The sequence below is a fragment of the Ranitomeya imitator genome, chromosome 3 (assembly GCF_032444005.1).
Source record: "Ranitomeya imitator isolate aRanImi1 chromosome 3, aRanImi1.pri, whole genome shotgun sequence".
Taxonomy (NCBI): Eukaryota; Metazoa; Chordata; class Amphibia; order Anura; family Dendrobatidae; genus Ranitomeya; species Ranitomeya imitator.
The window spans coordinates 200,157,492-200,183,128 of NC_091284.1; the positions used below are offsets into that span (position 1 = coordinate 200,157,492).

The following is a 25,637-nucleotide window of genomic DNA, read 5'->3' on the forward strand; positions in this document are numbered from 1 at the left end:
GTCATATCAAAGAAATTTTACCACTAACACAAAGTACAATATGTCACGAGAAAACAGTCTTGGAATCCGTGGATCTGTTGAATCGTTCCGGAGCTATAACTTCATAAAGTGACAGTGGTCAGAATTGTAATAATTGGCTTGTCATTAAGTACCAAATTTAGGGATATGGTGTACAATAATGATTCCATTAAATTTTGCGTTCAAAAATTCAAATGGTGCCCCCTACCCTGCCAAACCTGCCATATGCCCAATCCGTAGTTTTCCTGCACATATGGGGTAGCTGTGTACTCAGGAGAAATTGCACAATTTGTTTTTTTTCAGGGTACATCTTCTCCTGTTACCCTTGTAAAAATAAAAGGTCTAAAGTAAAAAAAAAAAAAATTGGGAGGGGGTAAAAAAAAGTTAAATGTTCGGGTTTTTTTTTTTTTTTTTTTTATCGCAGCAGCATACAGGGCATTTTATTCTATGGAGCATCTTATGGGGCCATCAACCTTTATGGATCATTATATGGGGCATATTATTCTATGGAGCATCTTATGGGGCCCAACATGAACTGTATGGAGCATTATATGGGGCTCCTGATTCAATATGGATATTCAAAAACATTTAACCTACTGATGTCTCAATTAACTTTACATATATTGGTATCTATTTTTTTATTTTTGAAATTTACCAGTAGCTGCTGCATTTCCCACCCTAGGCTTATACTCGAGTCAATTTGTTTTCCGTATATATATATATATATATATATATATATATATATATATATATATATATATATATATATATATATATATATATATATATATATATATATATATTTTTTTTTTTTGTGGCAAAATTAGGGGTCTCTTTTTATACTTGGGTCGGCGTATACCTTGTAGATTGTGAGCCTTCGCGGGCAGGGTCCTCATTCCTCCTGTACCAGTTATGACTTGTATTGTTTAAGATTATTGTACTTGTTTTCATTATGTATACCCCTCCTCACATGTAAAGCGCCATGGAACAAATGGCGCTATAACAATAAATAATAATAATAATAATAATAAATATATCCTCTGGAGGAATTTGTGAGTGCTGATAGTTTTTAATGTATGAGCTCCTTGCCCTGTAGCCACGTTTCTAATGATATACCCATATCTTTAAACTTGCGTTTGATACATTTTATTGTGTAATTTTAATAAACATTTGTAATTTTAATTGCTTTTGTTTATGCCTCTCTATCCCTCCATTAAGATTTTTGAATTTGGTATATAAAATGACACTGGTCAGAATTGTAAAATTTGGCCTGGTCTTGAAGGTGCAAACAGCCTTGGGGGAGGTAAGGGGGTAAAGCTTAAGACCCAAACAGACCCACTTATTAAGGGGTTAAGAAACACACAATCTTGGAGAGTCTCTATTCAGTTAATGATGGCTAATACCAGTTACTCCTTTCACCAAAGGAACCAGCACAACATAGTTGCCTTAAGAGTGCCATGTTTGCCAAGTGTCGTACTGAGGGTGACATGTTTGCTGGCATAAGAGCTGAAAATATAGTTGCTATTCCAAGCGAAAATTGTTTTAGGCAATTATGCCAGATTTCAGTCATAATGTAGCAATATATTGAGGTGGAAAAATAATCTGATGTAAAGGTTTTAATTTACCGTATTTCTTTATATTTACAGGCAGCGTCAGCACATTGCTGTCCTGGAACAAAAATTAAGGGAGGGAGAGCTGCAAGTCCATAGCACTGTGCTGAGCCAATCCAGTCCATATAATATGTGTCACGTGAGGTTACAGGTAAATGCATGAGACCACTACAGCCTCTGTATGTCATCTCCACGATATACCGTATTTCTTAAATCCTGAGATGTAATTTTTAGGTAGAAAAAATATTGCTTTAGTCCGAAGGCAGCTTCCAGTAATAGAAAAGAATGCTCTCCAATCACGAAGAGAATTGCTCTCCTGCCCCACACTGATGAGTCTGATCGGCGTCGGGCAGTAGTGAAAGATGTGCACGCTGTGTAGTGGAAGGACTCTCAACCACTTCCTGACTAGGCAATTTTTTTTTTTTTGCTTTTACCCCAGTTTGTACTTACGTTGGTCTTTTTTTTTTTTTTTTATCCCTCTCTTCTTCTAAGAGCCATACCTTTTTTCATTTTTGTCGACATAGATGCATGAGGTCTTGTTGTTTTTTGCTGGGCGAGTTTTAGTTTGGAATGGCACCGTTTATTTTATCAATGTACTGGAAAGGGGGAAAGAAATTCTAAATGAAATTGCAGGAAAAACCAGCCATTGTTTTTGGGGCAGAAGTGTGTGTGGTGCGAAAAGGGTGGGAGCGCTGGAATGTGCTTGTGGCAGAGCAGTACATATACAGATGCTTCTCACAAAATTAGAATATCATCAAAAAGTTAATTTATTTTAGTTCTTCAATGCAAAAAGTGAAACTCATATATAATATAGTCATTACAGAGTGATCTATTTCAAGTGTTTATTTCTGTTAATGTTGATGATTATGGCTTACAGCCAATGAAAACTCAAGTTGTCATCTCAGTAAATTAGAATACTTTATAACACCAGCTTGAAAAAATGATTTTAAAATCCAAAATGTTGGCCTACTGAAATGTATGTTCAGTGAATGCACTCAATACTTGGTCGTTGAAAAAATAAGGAAGAAAAGTCAGCTCACCACACTGTAGGAATACAGATGAGGTCCCGCGTGGCTGGCCTGGAGCAAGGCAAAATCTTCAGTTTTCAAAATGAAAGGAATTGGAAATCCAGCGAGGCATGTAATAAAATTCAGAAAAAACTTATCAAAAATGAAAATTCAAAGATGGAGTTACCAGCAGCACACAGACCCACACGTTTCGGCTAAGGAGCCTTGTTCATGGTAGTGTATAATATGCAAGGTAGAATTCTGAACACACTAGCTCTCCCTCCCCAGGAATACCCTCAGCAGCTGGAATCTAAGACAAGTAGGTGCCAATCCTGTCAATGGTTAGAATACTAGAATATCACAGTAATTAAAAATTGCGCTTGAGGGTATATAGTTCAAATTAAGCATACAAGACTCTGCCTAAACATATAGAAAATCAAAAATAACAAATCACACTGGTGCTCGCCTCCAGACAAACCACACTCAGCAGCTGGAATCAAAGACAGACCACAACACAGTACTTGAGGCAACTACTAAGGCAACAGGTGTTATAACTTTAAGAGATGTAGCACAGAGACAACAACGCTCACGATGTGGCTCTAGGAGAGAAAGAAACCACTAGGGTAAGTGATTGGCAGCAAGTGATGATGAGCTACTGCGTGTAAATGGTAAAGTTGTGTCTGGGCAGGAAGGCTGCAGAGAACAGGAAGTGAAGTGTGCTCCTGCACTCCTAGGGCACCTGTATAGTTGTGTCTAGGCAGGTGGACTGCAAGGGGCAGAGAGCAAGATATGCTCCTGTAGTACACAGGCAGCAGGAGACGAGAGGCTGCGCAGAGCCAGGGAAGCGCCTGCTCACATGTGACATCACTGAGGCTACGGAGCTATTTTAGGATCAAAAAGATGACCAACGCGTTTCGAAGGTCAGTGTCCTAGAACCACATCGTGAGCGTTGTTGTCTGTTAGATTTCTTAAAGTGGTAACACCAATTGCCTCAATAGTGCTTAAACTATATTCAAAGGGATCACACCATTGCTAAATAAGATCACATTGGTGAGAGACTACGTGTTTTAATCTGTTAATGGTTTGGTTTTAACTCTATACCCTCAAGTGCGGCATCAGATTGTTGTGATCTTTAATCCTTCTTCACTGACAGATTTGGCACATGGTCTGGCTTTGATCCCAGCTGCTGAGGGTCATTTTTGTCTGGTGGTGAGCATCAGCATGATTTATTATTCCTTTTCTATATGTTTTGTCAGAGTTGTGTATGCTTATTTTGAACTATATACCCGCACCACGGGTTCAATTATTATGTGTAAAATAAATATATATATATATATATATATATATATATATATATATATATATATATATATATATATATATATTTTATTTCTATCTCAACAGTTTGGACACACTTTTTCTAAAGATTTTTCTGTATTTTCATGACTATGAAAATTGTACATTCTCACTGAAGGCATCAACAACGGAGATTGTCTTCTATTCTAGGTTCTTCAAGGTAGCCACTGCTTTGCACACTCTTGGCATTCTCTTGATGAGCTTCAAGAGGTAGTCACCGAGAATGGTCTTCCAACAATCTTGAAGGAGTTCCCAGAGATGCTTAGCAGTTGTTGGCCCTTTTGCCTTCACTCTGCGGTCCAGCTCACCCTAAACCAGGCATGTCAAACTCAGGGTACCCCGAGGGCCACATGAGTAACAAGAGGTTGTTGCGAGGGCCGTACACAGCAGCCAATGTCACACACGTATGTTAACAGCAGTCAATGAAAACAAGATATGAAGTAGTAATATGTAACAGCAACATATATTTGCAGTGCGCAACAGCAACTATTATATTCAACAAAAATACAGCAATTAAAAACTAAACATTTATTTGCTATCTTTTTTTTCAATCATTAGTGTTTTGTCCTGAGGCTTGACACCTCTTTGTGCTAACAATTGTTGGTATATCAGGCTGAAATGACAACGCAGTGCCTACTTTGATCAAAGATGATAAGTGGTTATCAGTCAGCCTTGTTCTCTGAGAAGATTTGCACCAATGGCAGGTTACATACAGATGGTGTTCCACCAGTTCATAGAGTAACAGCTCTCCATTTGCATCGCAATTATTTATAATTAGAGTGCTCACCCCTCTCTTTAGTTTTTAATGGTACCGTTACATACATAAACCCCATCCCAGAAGGTCCGTGCACACTGCCAGGTGCGTGCATAACGTACAAACCCCATCCCAGAAGGTCCGTGCATGATGTGTACAGGAGGAGGGCCACACACTTACTACTTTGCCTGTGCGGCAGTGGGTCCCTTCTTCCTCGGTCACAGTATCCCAGTCACTCTCAGCCTTCCTGACTTAGGACGGAGATCAGCAGCCACGCGAGCCGCGGATGTACAAAACGCGCGATCAGCACTTCCGGCTCTTCATTCATTGGCCGATATCCCTGCATATGACCTGCTTACGTCATCAGCAGCCGACCACAGTACACACATCATGGATTGACACTGAGCTAGTTGGTCGGCTGCTGATGACGTAAGCAGGTCATATGCAGGGACATCGGCCAATGAATGAAGAGCCGGAAGTGCTGATCGCGCGTTTTGTACATCTGCGGCTTGCGTGGCTGCTGATCTCCGTCCTAAGTCAGGAAGGCTGAGAGTGACTGGGAGCATCTGTGGCCCGCACAAAAGTCTCAAACTTTGTGTTTACAGACAAAGTTTGAGACTTTTGTGCGGGCCGCAGATATGCCTGTAAAGGGCCGCATGCGGCCCGCGGGACGCGTGTTTGACATGCCTGCCCTAAACCATCTCGATTGAGTTCAGGTCTGGAGACTGTGGAGGCCAGGTCATCTGTCGTAGCACCCCATCACTCTCCTTGGTCAAATAGCCCTTACACAGCCTGGAGGTATGTTTGGGGTCATTGTCTTGTTGAAAAATAAATGATGGTCCAACTAAACGCAAACCGGATGGAATAGCATGCCACTGCAAGATGCTGTGGTAGCCATGCTGGTTCAGTATGTCTTCAATTTGAATAAATCCCCAACAGTGTCACCAGCAAAGCACCCCCACACCATCAAACCTCCTCCATGCTTCACGGTGGGAACCAGGCATGTAGAGTCAATCCGTTCACCTTTTCTGCGTCGCACAAAGACACAGTGGTTGGAACCAAAGATCTCAAATTTGGGCTCATCAGATCAAAGCACAGATTTCCACTGGTCTAATCTCCATTTCTTGTGTTTTTTAGCCAAAACAAGTCACTTCTGCTCGTTGCCTTTCTTTAGCAGTGGATTCCTAGCAGCTATTTTACCATGAAGACCTGCTGCACAAATTCTCCTCTTAACAGTTGTAGAGATGTGTCTGCTGCTAGAACTGTGTGGCATTGACCTGGTCTCTAACATGAGCTGCTGTTAACCTGCAATTTCTGAGGCTGGTGTCTATTGGTCTTCCGTTCCTGGGGCGGTCCTCATCTGAGCCAGTTTCTTTGTAGGGCTTGATGGTTTTTGCCACTGCACTTGGGGACACTTTCAATGTTTTCCCAATATTTCAGACTGACTGACCTTCATTTCTTAAAGTAATGATGGCCACTCGTTTTTCTTTACTTGGCTGCTTTTTTTCTTGCCATAATACAAATTCTAACAGTCCATTCAGTAGGACTATCAGCTGTGTAGCCACCAGACTACTGCACAACACAACTGATGGTCCCAACCCCATTTATAAGGCTAGAAATCCCACTTATTAAACCTGACGGGGCACACCTGTGAAGTTAAAACCATTCCTGGTGACTACCTCTTGAAGCTCCTCAAGAGAATGCCAAGAGTGTGCAAAGCAGTCATCAAAGCAAAAGGTGGCTACTTTGAAGAACCTAGAATATAAGACATAATTTCAGTTTCACATTTTTAAGTATATAATTCCACATGTGTTAATTCATAGTTGTGATGCCTTCAGTGTGAATGTACAATTTTCATAGTCATGAAAATACAGAAAAATCTTTAAATGAGGTGTCCAAACTTTTGGTCTGTACTGTATATATGCACTGCTCAAAAAAAATAAAGGGGACACTTAGATCCCACATTCTAGATATCACTGAATGAAATATTCCAGTTGTAAATCTTTATTATATAGTGGAATGCGTTGAGAACCGTAAAACCTAAAAATTATCAATGTAAATCACAACTAATATCCCATGGAGGTCTGGAGTTGGAATGATGCTCAAAATCTAAGTGGAAAATCAAATTGTAGGCTGATCCAACTTCAGTGGAAATGCCTCAAGACAAGGAAATGATCCTCATTAGTGTGTGTGGCCTTGATGTGACTGTATGACCTCCCTACAATGCCTGGACATGCTCAAGATGAGGCGGCGGATAGTCTTCTGAGTGATCTCCTCCCAGACCTGGACAAAGCATCCGCCAATTCCTGGACAGTCTGTGGTGTGACGTTGGATGGAGCGAGACATGATGTCCCAGATAGATTCAATCGGATTCAGGTCTGGGGAACGGGTGGGCCAGTCCATAGCTTCAGTGCCTTAACCTTGCAGGAGCTGCTGACACACTCCATCCACCTGAGGTCTGGCTTTGTCCTGCATTAGTGCATTAGAAGGAACCTAGGGCCAACCGCACCAGCATATGGTCTTACAAGGGGTCTGAGGATCTCATCTCGGTACCTAATGGCAGTCAAGCTACCTCTGGCGAGCACATGGAGGGCTGTCCGGCCCTCCAAAAAAATGCCACCCCGCACCATTACTGACCCACTGCCAAATCGGTCTAAAAATTTCGGCAGAACCCCGGGCAGCGCCAGACACCCATGTAGCAACCGCCGGGCACCCGGAGACACCCGGCAGCAGCACAAGATACCCGCAGCAGCGCGCCACACATCAGCGCCCCAACTCGTCCCTGCCTGCAGCCTGGAGCATCGCCCTACTCCTGCCTCCTCCAGCAGCGACCCTGGGACCCCGCTTCACTACAGCCACCACCCCCGGTAAGCAATAAGATGCAAGGCTTATAAGAAGCACCACCAATTTCTTAAAAAAAAATTTTTCTTATTTTTCTCCTCAAAATTTGGGGTAAGTCTTATAATCTGAAAAATATGTTATATAAAAACAACTCGACAAAAACAGAGTGGGAGAAAGAAGGAAAGAAAACATGGTGCCATATAATGTTCCAAAAAACATGCATGTGGGAATTGATTAAAAAAAAACCCTCTTTTACCTTTTCCCTTTCTTGCTCTCATTTCTTCTCTACCTCTTGATTCTCCCTCTCTTAATTTTACTGTAACATAAGATCGTCTAATATTAAGGCCTGAGGGAAATCTGGTGTTAAGTATAAAAATCCGGAAGGATTCTTTAAGAGAGAACTTTTTTTAGTTTTATCGACATGGTCGCAAGAAACTCATTTGTGACTTCCACATTTGAAAAAACCTTTCAGAGAAAGACAAGTATCCATGGTCTTTTCAGGTAAGGATATGAATAGACTGGGAGACAGAATTGAACCAAGTGTGTGAGCTCTTTTGGCAAGATATCTGACATTATTTCTAATGTTGGAAACTGAAACCTGGGTGTCCTGATTTAATACGGGTACCGCATATACTCGAGTATAAGCTGAGATTAACAGCCCGTTTTTTTGTTTGTTTTTTTTTTTAGGCTGAAAGTGCCCCTCTCGGCTTATACTTGAGTCGTTGTCCCAGGGGGGTGGGAGGGGGAGCGGCAGCTGTCAAATCATACTTACCTGTTCCCAGCATGTCCCTGCTTCTCCGGTGCCCGCAGCTCTTCCTGTGGTCACTTGGTACCGCTCATTAAAGTAATGAATATGGATGTGACTCCACTCCCATAGGGGTGGAGCCGCATATTCATTATTTTAATGAGCGGTACGATGTGACCGCTGAACAACGGAAGAAGCTGGGCCAGGGACTGCACCGGGAGCAGGTGAGTTAAACTGGGAGGGTGAGCATTCCAATATTAACCTGTCCCCATTCCACTGCTGCGTGCCGCTCCGTCTTCCGCATCCTCTGCCTGTGACGTTCAGGTCAGGACGCGATGACGTGTTTAGTGTGGAACGGGAACAGGTGAATATCGCAAGTTCCGGTGTCCCCGCCTGCTCAGGACAAGAGGTGAGTATGTATGTCATAATTTTTTATTTTTTTTTTTCGCAGCAGCATTGTATGGGGCAAATGTTTCTATGCAGCATCTTATGGGGCCATAATCAACCTAAATGCAGCAACATATGGGGCAAATGTTTGTATGGAGCATCTTATGGGGCCATAATCAAACTTTATGCAGGATTATATGGGGCACGTTTTCTATGGAGCATCTTATGGGGCCATAATCATCCTTTGTGCAGCATTATATGGGGCATATTTTATTATGGAGCATCTTATGGGGCCCATCATGAACATTATGGAGCATTTATATGGGGCTCCTGATTCAATATGGATGTTCAAAAACACTTAACCTACTGATGTCTCAATTAATTTTGTTTTTATTAGTATCTATTTTTATTTTTGAAATTTACCAGTAGCTGCTGCATTTCCCTCCCTAGGCTTATACTCGAGTCATTAAGTTTTCCCAGTTTTTTTTGTGGGAAAATTAGGGGTCTCGGCTTATACTCGGGTCGGCTTATACTCTAGTATATACGGTAAGTATTTTTTTGATAATGCCCACTACATCATGAAATTGTGAACTATATTCTGTAGAAAAAGTGATTTGTTGGGAATGACGCATAGGTTTATTAAAACAATAAATCTTAAAGCATAAGATTGCTGATCTTGAAACTGTAAAAAAAAAAAAAAAAAAAAAAAACCTGCTTGTGCGTCCAGCTGACAAAGGGGGAGCAGTGGTACTCATGAATGCTGGCCTGTACCACTCACTTAATGACTCTATTGAACAATGACAATGTGCTTGAGAGACTTTATTCTGATCCTAATTCAAAGTTTCAACAAGAGCTCCATTCACTTCTCAATGAAGGCCTCTACATGGGAGCAATCGACGACAAACTTATAGACTACTTACGTCACTGATCCCATTACTCCCATTCACCATGCACTGCCCAAAGTGCACAAGAATACCCCCCCTCCCTCAGACCCATTATATCTGGGATAGGGTCGATGACTGAACGCTTGGGATGATGGGTGGACCACGATCTCCAACCACTTATGACTAACATCCCGGGATACATTAAGAACACAAAGGTGGTGGTTTCCAACTTTGAACACTTACCCTGGCAATCACACTATAAATGGCTCACATGTGATGTGGTGGAGCTATATCCCTCCATACTGCATTCGGTGGCCATTAAGTGCTCAACGTATTCTCAAAACTTACTGCACCTATTCCATTCCTATTCAGGATTTTTTAGTTATGTCTGTCATGTTCCTTTTGAAGAAAAAATCGTAAATTTTACAATCACATGTCTCACAAAATACTTAATAAGTAACATTTCGCACATGTTTACTTTCCATCAACACAATTTTGGACCCCAAAGTTTTTTTTTTTTTGTTAAAAAGTTATAATTGTTAAAAGTTGACCATCAATTTCTCATTTTTTTTTACAACGCCAATTTTTTTTTTTTTGTTAGGGACCACATCACATTTGAAGGCACTTTGAGGGGTCTATGTAATAGAAAATACCCAAAAGTGATGCCTTCTTAAAACTGCACCCCTCAAGGTGCTCAAAACCTCATTCAAGAAGTTCATTAACCCTTCAGGTGCTTCACAAGAATTTGGAATGTTTTTACAAACAAAAAAATTAACATTTTCAAACTCTCCCCCCCACACACACACACACACACACAAAATTTACTTCAGATCCAATTTGTTTTATTTTACCAAGGGTTACAGGAGAAATTGGACGCCAAAAGTTTTTGTACAATTTGTCCTGAGTATGCACATAACCCATATGTGGGGGTAAACCACAGTTTGGGCACATGGCAGAGCTCGGAAGGGAAGGAGCGCCATTTGACATTTCAATGCAAAATTGACTGGAATTGAAATAGGATGCCATGTCGCATTTGCAGAGTCCCTTAAGTGCCTAAACAGTGGAAACCTCCCATAAGTGACCCCATATTGGAAACTAGACCCCCCCAAGGAACTTATCTAGATGTGGTGTGAGAACTTTGAACCCCCAAGTGTTTTACTACAGTTTATAATGGAGAGCCGTGAAAATAAAAATCTTTTTTTCCCACAAAAATGATTTTTTTTTTTTTAGCCCCCAGTTTTGTATTTTCCCAAGTGTAAGAGGAGAAATTGCACCCCAAAAGTTGTTGTCCAATTTGTTCTGAGTACGCTGATATCCCATATGTGGGGGAAACTACCGTTTGGGTGCATGGTAGAGCTTGGAATGGAAGGAGCCCGTTTGGAATGCAGACTTAGATGGAATGGTCTGCGGGCGTCACATTCATTTGTAGAGCCCCTGATGTGCCTAAACAGTGGAAATACCCCAATTATAACTCCAACCCTAATCCCTAACCACACCCCTAACCCCAACACACCTCTAACCCCCACACACATCTCTAATCCTAACCCTGACACACCCCTAATCTCAACCGTAAATGTAATCCAAACCCTAACCTTAGCCCCAATCCTAACTTTAGCTCCAACCCTATCCCTAATGGGAAAATAGAAATACATTTTTTTCCCTAAGGGGTTGATGAAGTGGGGGTTTGATTTACTATTTATAGCAAACCTATTTATAGGGTTTTTTTGGCAGCTGTCACATGTAAAAGATTCTTTTTATTGCAAAGAAAAATAGTTTTTGCATCACCACATTTTGAGAGCTATAATTTTTCCATATTTTGGTCCAGTCATGTGAGGTTTTGTTTTTTGCGGGTCGAGTTGACGTTTTTATTGGTACCGTTTTCGGGCACATGACATTTTTTGATCGCTTTTTATTCCGATTTTTTGGAGGCAGAATGAACAAAAACCAGCAATTCATGAATTTCTTTTGGGTGGGGCGTTTATACCGTTCATAGTGTGGTAAAATTAATAAATTAATAAATCCATTTTATTCTTCCAGTTAGTACGACTACAGCGATACCTCATTTGTCATTTTTTTTTTTGTTTTTGGTGCTATATTTGCCTCATTTTTTTTATTTATTTTTTTTTCATGGTGTTCGCTGAAGGGGTTAACTAGTGGGACCGTTTTATAGGTCGGGTCGTTACAGACGCGGCGATACTAAATGTGTACTTGTTTTTTTTTTTTGTTTGTTTTTTTACACAAATATATGTATTGGAACAATATTTTATATATATTTTTTATTCAGGAATTTTTAACCCCTTTACCCCCAAGGGTGGTTTGCACGTTAATGACCGGGCCAATTTTTACAATTCTGACCACTGTCCCTTTATGAGGTTATAACTCTGGAACGCTTCAATGGATCCTGGTGATTCTGACATTGTTTTCTCGTGACATATTGTACTTCATGACAATGGTAAAAATTATTTGATAGTACCTGCGTTTATTTGTGAAAAAAACGGAAATTTGGCGAAAATTATGAAAATTTCGCAATTTTCCAACTTTGAATTTTTATGCAATTAAATCACAGAGATATGTCACACAAAATACTTAATAAGTAACATTTCCCACATGTCTACTTTACATCAGCACAATTTTGGAACCAAAATTTTTTTTTGTTAGGGAGTTATAAGGGTTAAAAGTTGACCAGCAATTTCTCATTTCTACAACACCATTTTATTTTAGGGACCACATCTCATTTGAAGTCATTTTGAGGGGTCTATATGATAGAAAATACCCAAGTGTGACACCATTCTAAAAACTACACCCCTCAAGGTGCTCAAAACCATATTCAAGAAGTTTATTAACCCTTCTGGTGCTTCACAGGAATTTTTTGAATGTTTAAATAAAAATGAACATTTAACTTTTTTTCACAAAAAATGTAATTCAGCTCCAATTTGTTTTATTTTACCAAGGGTAACAGGAGAAAATGGACCCCAAACATTGTTGTACAATTTGTCCTGAGTATGCCAATACCCCACATGTGGGGGTAAACCACTGTTTGGGCGCATGGCAGAGCTCGGAAGCGAAGGAGCGCCATTTGACTTTTCAATGCAAAATTGACTGGAATTGAGATGGGACGCCATGTTTCGTTTGGAGAGCCCCTGATGTGGCTAAACATTGAAACCCCCCACAAGTGACACCATTTTGGAAAGTAGACCCCCTAAGGAACTTATCTAGAGGTGTGGTGAGCACTTTGACCCAACAAGTGCTTCACAGAAGTTTATAATGTAGAACCGTAAAAATAAAAAATCATATTTTTTCACAAAAATTATCTTTTTGCCCCCAATTTTTTATTTTCCCAAGGGTAAGAGAAGAAATTGGACCCCAAAAGTTGTTGTACAATTTGTCCTGAGTACGCGGATACCCCATATGTGGGGGTAAACCACTGTTTGGGTGGATGGGAGAGCTCGGAAGGGAAGGAGCGCCGTTTGACTTTTCAAAGCTAAATTGACAGGAATTGAGATGGGACGCCATGTTGCGTTTGAAGAGCCACTGATGTGCCTAAACATTGAAACCCCCCACAAATGACACCATTTTGGAAAGTAGACCCCCTAAGGAACTTATCTAGAGGTGTGGTGAGCACTTTGACCCACCAAGTGCTTCACAGAAGTTTATAATGCAGAGCCGTAAAAATAAAACAAAATTTTTTTCCCACAAAAATTATTTTTTTAGCCCCCAGTTTTGTATTTTCCTGAGGGTAACAGGAGAAATTGGACCCCAAAATTTGTTGCCCAATTTGTCCTGAGTGCGATGATACACCATATGTGGGGGGAACCACTGTTTGGGCACATGGGAGGGCTCAGAAGGGAAGGAGTGCCATTTGAATGCAGACTTAGATGGAATGGTCTGCAGGTGTCACATTGCGTTTGCAGAGCCCCTAATGTACCTAAACAGTAGAAACCCCCCACAAGTGACACCATTTTGGAAAGTAGACCCCCTTAGGAACTTATCTAGATGTGTGCTGAGCGCTTTGACCCACCAAGGGCTTCACAGAAGTTTATAATGGAGAGCCGTAAAAATAAAAAAAAAATTTTTTCCCACAAAAATTATTTTTTAGCCCCCAGTTTTGTATTTTCCCGAGGGTAAAAGGAGAAATTCGACCCCACAATTTGTTGTCCAATTTGTCCTGAGTGCGCTGATACCCCATATGTGGGGGGGAACCACTGTTTGGGCGCATGGGAGGGCTCGGAAGGGAAGGAGCTCCATTTGGAATGAGGACTTAGATGGAATGGTCTGCAGGTGTCACATTGCATTTGCAGAGCCCCTAATGTACCTAAACAGTAGAAACCTCCCACAAGTGACACCATTTTGGAAACTAGACCCCCTAAGGAACTCATCTAGATGTGTTGTGATATCTTTGAACCCCCAAGTGTTTCACTACAGTTTGTAACGCAGAGCCGTGAAAATTAAAAAAAAAAATCTTTCCCCCCAAAATTATTTTTTAGCCCCCAGTTTTGTATTTTCCCGAGGGTAAGAGGAGAAATTCGACCCCAAAAGTTGTTGTCCAATTTGTCCTGAGTACGCTGATACCCCGTATGTTGGGGGAAACCAACGTTTGAGCGCATGGCAGAGCTCGGAAGGGAAGGAGCGCCATTTGGAATGCAGACTTAGATGGAATGGTCTGCAGACGTCACATTGCGTTTGCAGAACCCCTAATGTACCTAAACAGTAGAAACCCCCCACAAGTGACCCCATATTGGAAACTAGACCCCCCAGGGAACTAATCTAGATGTGTTGTGAGAACTTTGAACCCCCAAGTGTTTCACTACAGTTTATAACGCAGAGCCGTGAAAATAAAAAATCTTTTTTTTCCCCACAAAAAATATGTTTTAGCCCCGAGTTTTGTATTTTCCCAAGGGTAGCAGGAGAAATTGGACCCCAAAAGTTGTTGTCCTATTTGTCCTGAGTACGCTGATACCCCATATGTTGGGGTAAACCCCTGTTTGGGCACACGGGAGAGCTCGGAAGGGAAGAAGCACTGTTTTACTTTTTCAACGCAGAATTGGCTGGAATTGAGATCGGACGCCATGTCGCGTTTGGAGAGCCCCTGATGTGCCTAAACAGTGGAAACCCCCCAATTATAACTGAAACCCTAATCCAAACACATCCCTAACCCTAATCCCAACAGTAACCCTAACAACACCTCTAACCCTGACACACCCCTAACCCTAATCCCAACCCTATTCCCAACCGTAAATGTAATCTAAACCCTAACTGTAACTTTAGCCCCAACCCAAACTGTAGCCCTAGCCCTAACCCTAGCCCTAACCCTAATCCTAACCCTAGCCCTAACCCTAGCCCTAACCCTAGCCCTAACCCTAGCCCTAACCCTAGCCCTAACCCTAACCCTAGCCCTAGCCCTAACCCTAACCCTAGCCCTAACCCTAGCCCTAACCCTAGCCCTAGCCCTAACCCTAGCCCTAACTCTAACCCTAGCCCTAATGGGAAAATGGAAATAAATACATTTTTTTAATTTTTCCCTAACTAAGGGGGTGATGAAGGGGGGTTTGATTTACTTTTATAGCGGGTTTTTTAGCGGATTTTTATGATTGGCAGCCGTCACACACTGAAAGACGCTTTTTATTGCAAAAAATATTTTTTGCGTTACCACATTTTGAGAGCTATAATTTTTCTATATTCTGGTCCACAGAGTCATGTGAGGTCTTGGTTTTTGCGGGACGAGTTGATGTTTTTATTGGTAACATTTTCGGGCACGTGACATTTTTTGATCGCTTTTTATTCCGATTTTTGTGAGGCAGAATGACCAAAAACCAGCTATTCATGAATTTCTTTTGGGGGAGGCGTTTATACCGTTCCGCGTTTGGTAAAATTGATGAAGCAGTTTTATTCTTCGGGTCAGTACGATTACAGCGACACCTCATTTATATCATTTTTTTATGTTTTGGCGCTTTTATACGATAAAAACTATTTTATAGAAAAAATAATTATTTTTGCATCGCTTTATTCTCAGGGCTATAACTTTTTTATTTTTTTGCTGATGATGCTGTATGGCGGCTCGTTTTTTGCGGGACAAGATGACGTTTTCAGCGGTACCATGGTTAGTTATATCTGTCTTTTTGATCGCGTGTTATTCCACTTTTTGTTCGGCGGTATGATAATAAAGCGTTGTTTTTTGCCTCGTTTTTTTTTTTTTTTTCTTACGGTGTTTACTGAAGGGGTTAACTAGTGGGCCAGTTTTATAGGTCGGGCCGTTACGGACGCGGCGATACTAAATATGTGTACTTTTATTGTTTTTTTTTTTTTATTTAGATAAAGAAATGTATTTATGGGAATAATATTTTTATTTTTTTTTCATTATTTTGGAATATTTTTTTTAATTTTTTTTTACACATTTGAAATTTTTTTTTTTTACTTTTTTACTTTGTCCCAGGGGGGGACATCACAGATCAGTGATCTGACAGTTTGCACAGCACTCTGTCAGATCACTGATCTGATAGGAGTGCAGGCAGCTTCACAGTGCCTGCTCTGAGCAGGCTCTGTGAAGCCACCTCCCTCCCTGCAGGACCCGGATCCGCGGCCATCTTGGATCCGGGGCTGGAGGGAGCAGGGAGGGAGGTGAGACCCTCGCAGCAACGCGATCACATCGCGTTGCTGCGGGGGGCTCAGGGAAGCCCGCAGGGAGCCCCCTCCCTGCGCGGTGCTTCCCTGTACCGCCGGCACATCGCGATCATCTTTGATCGCGGTGTGCCGGGGGTTAATGTGCCGGGGGCGGTCCGTGACCGCTCCTGGCACATAGTGCCGGATGTCAGCTGCGATAAACAGCTGACACCCGGCCGCGATCGGCGGCGCTCCCCCCGTGAGCGCTGCCGATCGCATATGACGTACTATTGCGTCCTTGGGAAGAAAAGCCCACCCCACATGGACGCAATAGTACGTCTAATGGCAGAAAGGGGTTAAAAAACATTTTTACATGTCAGTTTTTTTTTTTTATTTCACAGGGTGGGACATCACTACATAGTGTCAGATCGCTGATCTGACACTTTGAAGAGCACTATGTCAGATCAGTGATCTGACAGGCAGTGCAGGCGGCTTCAGTGCCTGCTCACAGCAGGCACTGACAAGCCACCTCCCTGCAGGACCCGGAAGGACCCACGCGGACATCTTGGATCCGAGGCCTGCAGGGAGGAGGACAGAGGAGACCCTCAGAACAACGCGATCACATAGCGTTGTTCTGAGGGTCTCAGGGAAGCATGCAGGGAGCCCCCTCACTGTGCGATGCTTCCCTATGCCGCCGGAACGCTGCGATCCTGTTTTATCCCAGTATTTTGGGGGTTAATGTGCCGGGAGCGCTCCGCTCTCGGCACATTGTCCCGGATGTCAGCTGTGAAAATCAGCTGACACCCGGCCGCGCTCCCCCATGACGTACTATCCCATCCATGGGAATTAAGTCCCAGGTCACATGGACAGGATAGTGCGTCGGATGGCAGAAAGGGGTTAGCATGTACACTGATGGTTAGGCAATCTCTCAGGCGCGCCGTTTTACTACCTCCATCTCCATTGGTCGATATATACCATGTGATCTTGAGACTGTAGGTATGTGTGTATATACACAGGTATATACTATATACAGGGGAGATGACACACAGGTATATACTATATACAGGGGAGATGACGCACAGGTATATACTATATACAGGAGGAGATGACGCACAAGTATATACTATATACAGGAGGCGATGACGCACAGGTATATACTATATACAGGAGATGATGACGCACAGGTATATACTATATACAGGGGAGATGACACACAGGTATATACTATATACAGGAGGAGATGACACACGTATATATAATATACAGGAAGAGATGACATACAGTATACAGTTGTGGCCAAAAGTATTGACACCTCTGCAATTCTGTCAGATAATACTCAGTTTCTTCCTGAAAATGATTGCAAACAAATTCTTTATTATCTTCATTTAATTTGTCTTAAATGAAAAAACACAAAAATAATTGTCCTAAAGATAAATTGGATATAATTCCACACCAAACATAAAGGGGGTGGACAAAAGTATTGGCACTGTTAGAAAAATCATGTGATGCTTCTCTAACTTGGGTAATTAACAGCACCTGTAACCTACATGTGGCACCTAACAGGTGTTGGCAATAACTAAATCACACTTGCAGCCAGTTGACATGGATTAAAGTTGACTCAACCTCTGTCCTGTGTCCTTGTGTGTACCACATTGAGCATGGAGAAAAGAAAGAAGACCAAAGAACTGTCTGAGGACTTGAGAAACCAAATTGGGAGGAAGTATGAGCAATCTCAAGGCTACAAGTCCATCTCCAAAGACCTGAATGTTCCTGTGTCTACCGTGCGCAGTGTCATCAAGAAGTTTAAAGCCCATGGTGCTGTGGCTAACCTCCCTAGATGTGGACGGAAAAGAAAAATTGGCAAGAGATTTCAACGCAAGCTTGTGCAGATGTTGGATAAAGAACCTCGACTAACATCCAAACATGTTCAAGCTGCCCTGCAGTCCGAAGGTACAACAGTGTCAACCCGTACTATCCGTTGGCGTCTGAATGGAAAGGGACTGTATGGTAGGAGACCCAGGAAGACCCCACTTACCCCGAGACATAAAGCCAGGCTGGAGTTTGCCAAAACTTACCTGAAAAAGCCTAAAACATTTTGGAAGAATGTTTTCTGGTCAGATGAGACAAAAGTAGAGCTTTTTGGGCATCAACATAGAGTTTACAGGAGAAAAGAGGCATTCAAAGAAAAGAACACGGTCCCTATAGTCAAACATGGCGGAGGTTCCCTGATGTTTTGGGGTTGCTTTGCTGCCTCTGGCACTGGACTGCTTGACCGTGTGCATGGCATTATGAAGTCTGAAGACTACCAACAAATTTTGCAGCATAATGTAGGGCCCAGTGTGAGAAAGCTGGGTCTCCCTCAGAGGTCATGAGTCTTCCAGCAGGACAATGACCCAAAACACACTTCAAAAAGCACTAGAAAATGGTTTGAGAGAAAGCACTGGAGACTTCTAAGGTGGCCAGCAATGAATCCAGACCTGAATCCCATAGAACAGGGGTGTCAAACTGCATTCCTCGAGGGCTGCAAACAGGTCATGTTTTCAGGATTTCCTTGTACTGTGCAGGTGATAATTTAATCACCTACACAAATAATGAGTTGGTGATTTAACCCCTTAGTGACAGAGCCAACTTGGTACTTAATGACCGAGCCAATTTTTACAATTCTGACCACTGTCACTTTGAGGTTATAACTCTGGAACGCTTTAACGGATCCCGTTGATTCTGAGATTGTTTTTTTGTGACATATTGTACTGCATGTTAGTGGTAACATTTCTTCGATATTACTTGCGATTATTTATGAAAAAAACGGAAATATGGCAAAAAATTTTAAAATTTTGCAATTTTAAAACTTTGTATTTTTATGTCCTTAAATCAGAGAGATGTCACGAAAAATAGTTAATAAATAACATTTCCCACATGTCTACTTTACATCAGCACAATTTTGGAAACAACATTTTTTTTTTGTTAGGGAGTCATAAGGGTTAAAGGTTGACCAGCAATTTCTCATTTTTACACCATTTTTTTTTTAGGGACTACATCACATTTGAAGTCATTTTGAGGGGTCTATATGATAGAAAATACCCAAGTGTGACACCATTCTAAAAACTGCACCCCTCAAGGTGCTCAAAACCACATTCAAGAAGTTTATTAACCCTTTACGTGCTTCACAGGAACTGAAACAATGTGGAAGGAAAAAATGAACATTTAACTTTTTTTTGCAAACATCTTAATTCAGAACCATTTTTTTTTATTTTCACATGTGTAAAAACAGAAATGTAACCATAAATTTTGTTATGCAATTTCTCCTGAACACGCCAATACCTCATATGTGGTGGTAAACCACTGTTTGGGCGCACCGCAGAGCTTGGAAGTGAAGGAGTGCCGTTTTACTTTTTCAATGTAGAATTGGCTGGAATTGAGATCGGACGCCATGTCGCGTTTGGAGAGCCCCTGATGTGCCTAAACTGTAGTAACCCCCCACAAGTGACCCCATTTTGGAAACTAGACCCCCCAAGGAACTTATCTAGATGTGTGGTGAGAACTTTCAATGCCCAAGTGCTTCACAGAAGTTTAGAATGCAGAGTCGTGAAAATAAAAAATATTTTTTTTTCCACAAACAAGATTTTGTAGCCCCCAAGTTTTTATTTTTACAAGGGTAACAGGAGAAATTGGATCACTAAAGTTGTTGTCCAATTTATCCCGAGTACGCTGATGCCCCATATGTGGGGGTAAACCACTGTTTAAGCGCACGGCAGAGCTCAGAAGGGAGGGAGCACCATTTGACTTTTTGAGCGCAAAATTGGCTGTCGTGTTTGGAGTCCCCCTGATGTACCTAAACAGTGGAAACCCCCCCATTCTAGCTCCAACCCTAACCCCAACACACCCCTAACCCTAATCCCAACCCGATCCATAATCCTAATCACAACCCTAACGATAATCACAACCCTTACCCCAAAACAACCCTAATGTCAACCCTAACCATAACCCTAATCAAAACCCTAAATCCAACGCACCCCTAATCCTAATCTCAACCCTAACCTCAAACCTAACCCTAATCCCAATACACTCCTAATCTTAACCCTAATCCCAAGCGTAACCCTAATGCCAACCCTAATCCCAACTCTAACCCTAACTTTAGCCACAACCCTAGCCCTAACTTTAGCCCCAACCCTAGCTCTAACCCTAACCCTAAATTTAGCCCCAACCCTAACTTTAGCTCTAACCCTAGCCCTAAGGCTACTTTCACACTTGCGTCGTTTGGCATCCGTCGCAATCCTTCGTTTTGGACAAAAAACGGATCCTGCAAATGTGACCGCAGGATGCGTTTTTTGCCCATAGAATTGTATTGCCGATGGATCGCGACGTGCACTGGATCAGTTGTGTTTTGGCGGACCGTCGGCACAAAAAATCTTTCAGTGTAATGTTTTTTTGTACGTCGCGTCCGCCATTTCCGACCGCGCATGCGTGGCCGTAACTCCGCCCCCTCCTCCCCAGGACATAGATTGGGCAGCGGATGCGTTGAAAAACTGCATCCGCTACCTACGTTGTGCACAATTTTTACAACGTGCGTCGGTATGTTGAGCCGACGCATTGCGACGGCCCCGTACCGACGCAAGTGTGAAAGAAGCCTAACACTATATTTAGCCCCAACCCTAGCCCTAGCCCTAATTTTAGCCCCAACTGCTTTCTCCTGCCGGCCAGCAGATAGCGGGTGCACTGTGCATGCTCCCGCCATTTTGTTTGCCAAAGAAGACGCTGGCGGCCAGGAAAAGAAGCCGGAGGACCCAGGGACACCGGTAAGTATAATCGGGTCCCCGAATCCCCCTATTTCTCTGTCCTCTGATGTGCGATCACATCAGAAGACAGAGAATTACACACCACTTTTTTTTTTTTTTTTTTGCGATCGCCGGCAAACAGTTAATTACCGGCAATCGCAAAACAGGGGTCGGTATAACCGACCCCGATCATGTTCTTTGGGGTCTCGGCTACCCCCGGCAGCCGAGACCCCAAAGATTCTCCTGATGCCGGCCGGCGGGCGCACTGCACATGCGCCCGCCATTTTTTTGCCGGAAAAAGATGGCGGCGCCCATCGGGAGCCACGAGGAGCACCGGGGAAGACAGGTGAGTATTGGGGGGCTATCTGGGACCCTGTCTCTGTCCTCTGGTGTGCGATCACATCGGAGGACAGAGAAATTAAAAGGGAAATCGCGTTTTTTTGTTTTTTTTCTTGCGATCGCCGGTAAACGGTTAATTACTGGCGATTGCAAAAGCGGGGTCGGTAAAAAAAACCCTGAATCATGTTCTCTGGGGTCTCGGCTACCCCTGGCAGCCGAGACCCCGGAGAAAATCGGACTCTGGGGGGCGCTATTTACTTTTTCCACAGCGCCGTTAATTAACGGCGCTGTGGTTTAAATACCCTTAACTGCCGCCGTTAAAAGGCGTATCGGCGGTCGTTAAGGGGTTAAACTATCACCTGTGCAGTACAAGGAAATCCTGAAAACATGACCTGTTTGCAGCCCTTGAGGAATGCAGTTTGACACCCCTGCCATAGAACACCTGTGGAGAGATCTAAAAATGGCAGTTTGGAGAAGGCACCCTTCAAATATCAGGGACCTGGAGCAGTTTGCCAAAGAACAATGGTCTAAAATTCCAGCAGAGCATTGTAAGAAACTCATTGATGGTTACCGGAAGCGGTTGGTCGCAGTTATTTTGGCTAAAGGTTGTGCAACCAAGTATTATGCTGAGGGTGCTAATACTTTTGTCTGGCCCATTTTTGGAGTTTTGTGTGAAATGATCAATGTTTTGCTTTTTGCTTCATTCTCTTTTGTGTTTTTTCATTTAAGACAAATTAAATGAAGATAATACCAAAGAATTTGTGTTTGCAATCATTTTCAGGAAGAGACTGAGTATTCTCTGACAGAATTGCAGGGGTGTCAATACTTTTGGCCACAACTGTATATTATATAAAAGAGGAGATGACCAATAGGTGTATATACAGGAGGAGATGACATACAGCAGGTATATACAGGGGAGATGACATACAGGTATATACTATATACAGGAGATGACATACAGGTATATACTATATATAGGAGGAGATGACATACAGGTATATACTATATACAGGAGGAAATGACACTTAGGTATATACAATATACAGGAGAAGATGGCATACAGCAGGTATATACTGTTTACAAGGGAGATGACATACAGGTATATACTATATACAGGAGATGACATACAGGTGTATACTATATATAAGGGAGATGACAAACATGTATATACTGAGGTGAAAATGAGGGGTGTGAGGTGAAGATGAAAAGGTGTGAGGGAAAATAGTGGAGTGATCGGAAAATGACAAGTGTTAGGGGGGAATGAGAGGAGTGAGGGGGAAAATGAGAGGCGTGATGGGAAAATATGAGAAGTGAGGTGCTATAACTAACCACAGATACTTACTATGCCCAGGCAACGCCGAGCTCTTCAGCTAAGTGTGTTGTCTTTGTATGTACCGGTGTGTGTGTGTGTATGTATGTATGTATGTATGTATGTATATATATATATATATTATATTCTACAGTACCTTGTATATTGTACGTTGCCATCAGGGTTGAGCGAAACGGGTCGGCCATTTTCAGAAGTCGCCGACTTTTGGTAAAGTCGGGTTTCATGAAACCTGACCCGACCCCTGTGTGGGGTCGGCCATGAGGTCGGCGATCTTCTGAATCTGGTATCAGAATTCCGATACCGAGTTCCGGTATGTTTGCAATATCGGAAATCGGTATCGGAATCCATATTTAAGTGTAAAATAAAGAATTAAAATAAAAAATATTGCTATACTCACCCTCTGACGCGCCCTGGTACTAACCGGCAGCCTTCCTTCCTTAGAATCAGCGCGTGAACGGCCTTAGATGACGTTGCGGCTTGTGATTGGTCGCGCGACCGCCCATGTGACCGCTCGCGCGACCAATCACAAGCCGCGACGTCACCGAAGGTCCTTCAAGAGCTGATTTTTAGGAAGGAATGCTGCCGGAAAGAAGCGGGGCGCGTCCGAGGGTGAGTATATACCTAATAGGAATATACTCACCCTCGGACGCGCCCTGCTTCTTTTCAGCAGCATTCCTTCCTAAGAATCAGCGCTTGAAGGACCTTCGGTGACGTCGCGGCTTGTGATTGGTCGTGCGAGCGGTCACATGGGCGGTCGCGCGACCAATCACAAGCCGCAACGTCATTTAAGGCCGTTCACGCGCTGATTCTAAGGAAGGCAGGCTGCCGGTTAGTGCCAGGGCGCGTCAGAGGGTGAGTATAGCAATATTTTTTATTTTAATTCTTTATTTTACACTTAAATATGGATCCCAGGGCCTGAAGGAGTTTCCTCTCCTTCAGACCCTGGGAACCATTGGAAACCCAATGCACTGCATTGAGTTTCGTGTTTCGGCCGACCCCGACTTTTTTTATAGGATCGGCCGATTTCACTCGACCTGACTTTTTAAAAAGTCGGGTTTCGTGAAACCCGACCCGATCCTATAAAAGTAAAAGTCGCTCAACCCTAGTTGCCATGAATAAGGCTCCTTAACTGAAAAGCGTTGGTCAGTGTGCCGCTGGTGACTCCATCTTTGTTTTTGAATTTTATTCATTTTTTACAACCTTTTTTTTCTTAATTTTGCCACATATGCCTCACTGGATTTCCAATCCCTTTCATATTCAATACTCCTTTTCATCAATTACTGCATTAGTGAGGCGTGGCATGGAGGTGATCAGCCTGTGGCACTGCTGAGATGTTATGGAAGCCCAGGTTGCTTTTGATTGCAGCCTTCAGCTCGTCTGCATCATTGGGTCTGGTATCTCACCTTCTCTTGACAATATAGGGTTAAGGTCAGGCGAGTTTGCTGGCCAATCAATGAAGTTGTTTTTAAACCGGGTATTGGTTTTTTTGGGATTGTGGACAGGTGCCAAATCATGCTGGAGAAAAACATTTCCATCTCCAAAAAGCTTGCCAGCAGAGGGGAGCATGAAGTGCTCTAAAATTTCCTGGTAGACGGGAGCGTGACTTTGGTCTTGATTAAAACACAGTGGACCTACACCAGCAGCAGACATGGCTCTCCAAACCATCACTGATTGTGGAAACTTCACACTAGACCTCAAGCAGCTTGGATTGTGTGCCTCTACGCTCTTCCTCCAGACTCTGGGACCTTGATTTCCAAATGAAATGCAAAATTTACTTTCATCTGAAAGCACCTTGGATCACTGAGCAACAGTCCAGTTCTTTTTCTCCTTGGCCCAGGTAAGAAGATGCTTCTGGCGTTGTCTATTGGTCATGAGTGGCTTGACACAAGGAATGCAACACTTGTTGCAAATGTCCTGGATACATCTGTGTGTGGTGGCTCTTGAAGCAATGACTCATCAGCATACCACTCCTTGTGAATCCAAAATTTTTGAATGGCCTTTTCTTAATCCTTTCAAGGCTGTGTTTATGCCGATTGCTTGTGCACCTTTTTCTACCACTTTTTCCTTCCACTCAACTTACCATTGATATGCTTGGATACAGCACTCTGTGAACAGCCAGCTTCTTTAGCAATTACCTTTTCTGGCTTACCATCCTCGTGGAGTGTGTCAATAACTGCCTTCTGGACATCTGTCAAGTCAGCAGTCTTCCCCATGATTGTGGAGCCTACTGAAACAGACTAAGGGACTTTTTTAAAAGCTTAGGAAGCCTTTGCAGGGGTTTTTTGTTAATTATTCTAATTTACCGAGATGACTTTTGGGTTTTCATTGTCTGTAAGCTGTAGTCATCAACATTAACAGAAATAAACACTTGAAATAGATCACACTGTAATGACTCTTTATATTGAGTTTCACTTTTTGTATTGAAGAACTGTAATTAACTTTTTGATATTATAATTTTGTGAGAAACACCTGCATGTAGGAGCTGAGTGTGAAGAATTTTTAAAGTGATTCTTGTCAACACAGAATGACTGTTCAAACCAAGTACAGGTGCTCTGTGCTTCACGACTGGGCCAATCATTTTAAATACTTTCCCACCTGCTGGTTTCCATCTATGACCTTTTCTGACTCAGTGGTCAATCGAAGGGGATGGGATAGAGGGGAAACTTAGCAGGTGGGAAGGTCATTTAAACAATTGGCCCCACTGTGAAGCTGCAAGACTTAATTTGAACAGTCATTCTGTGCTTACAGTTCCTTTAATTCACTTAGAAATTGATAACAGCAACACCCCAATATAATGTTGGGACAGAGCCATGTCTAGCATTGTGTAGCATCTCTTATGTTTACAGCAGTTTGTAAACATATGGGAAGTGAGGAGACTGATTGTTGGAGATCAATGGCACCTGAGGACCCAGTAGATGATGAATATGGATTTCTCCTCAATCTGATTCTTTTTTATGAACCTATGATGGTGGGATCTTCAATGTTTTTACAATT

At 42.5% G+C, this 25,637-nt stretch overlaps 1 protein-coding gene across 2 annotated transcripts in view; it reads left to right on the plus strand.

Moving 5' to 3' along the window:
- CEP85 (centrosomal protein 85) overlaps positions 1-25,637 on the plus strand; it is a 124,658-nt gene that overhangs the window by 55,185 nt on the left and 43,836 nt on the right. For both annotated transcript variants that reach the window (XM_069761745.1, XM_069761746.1), the window contains exon 6: positions 1,665-1,779. In XM_069761745.1, the coding sequence (XP_069617846.1) occupies positions 1,665-1,779 (115 nt within the window). The remainder of the gene's footprint in view (positions 1-1,664; positions 1,780-25,637) is intronic.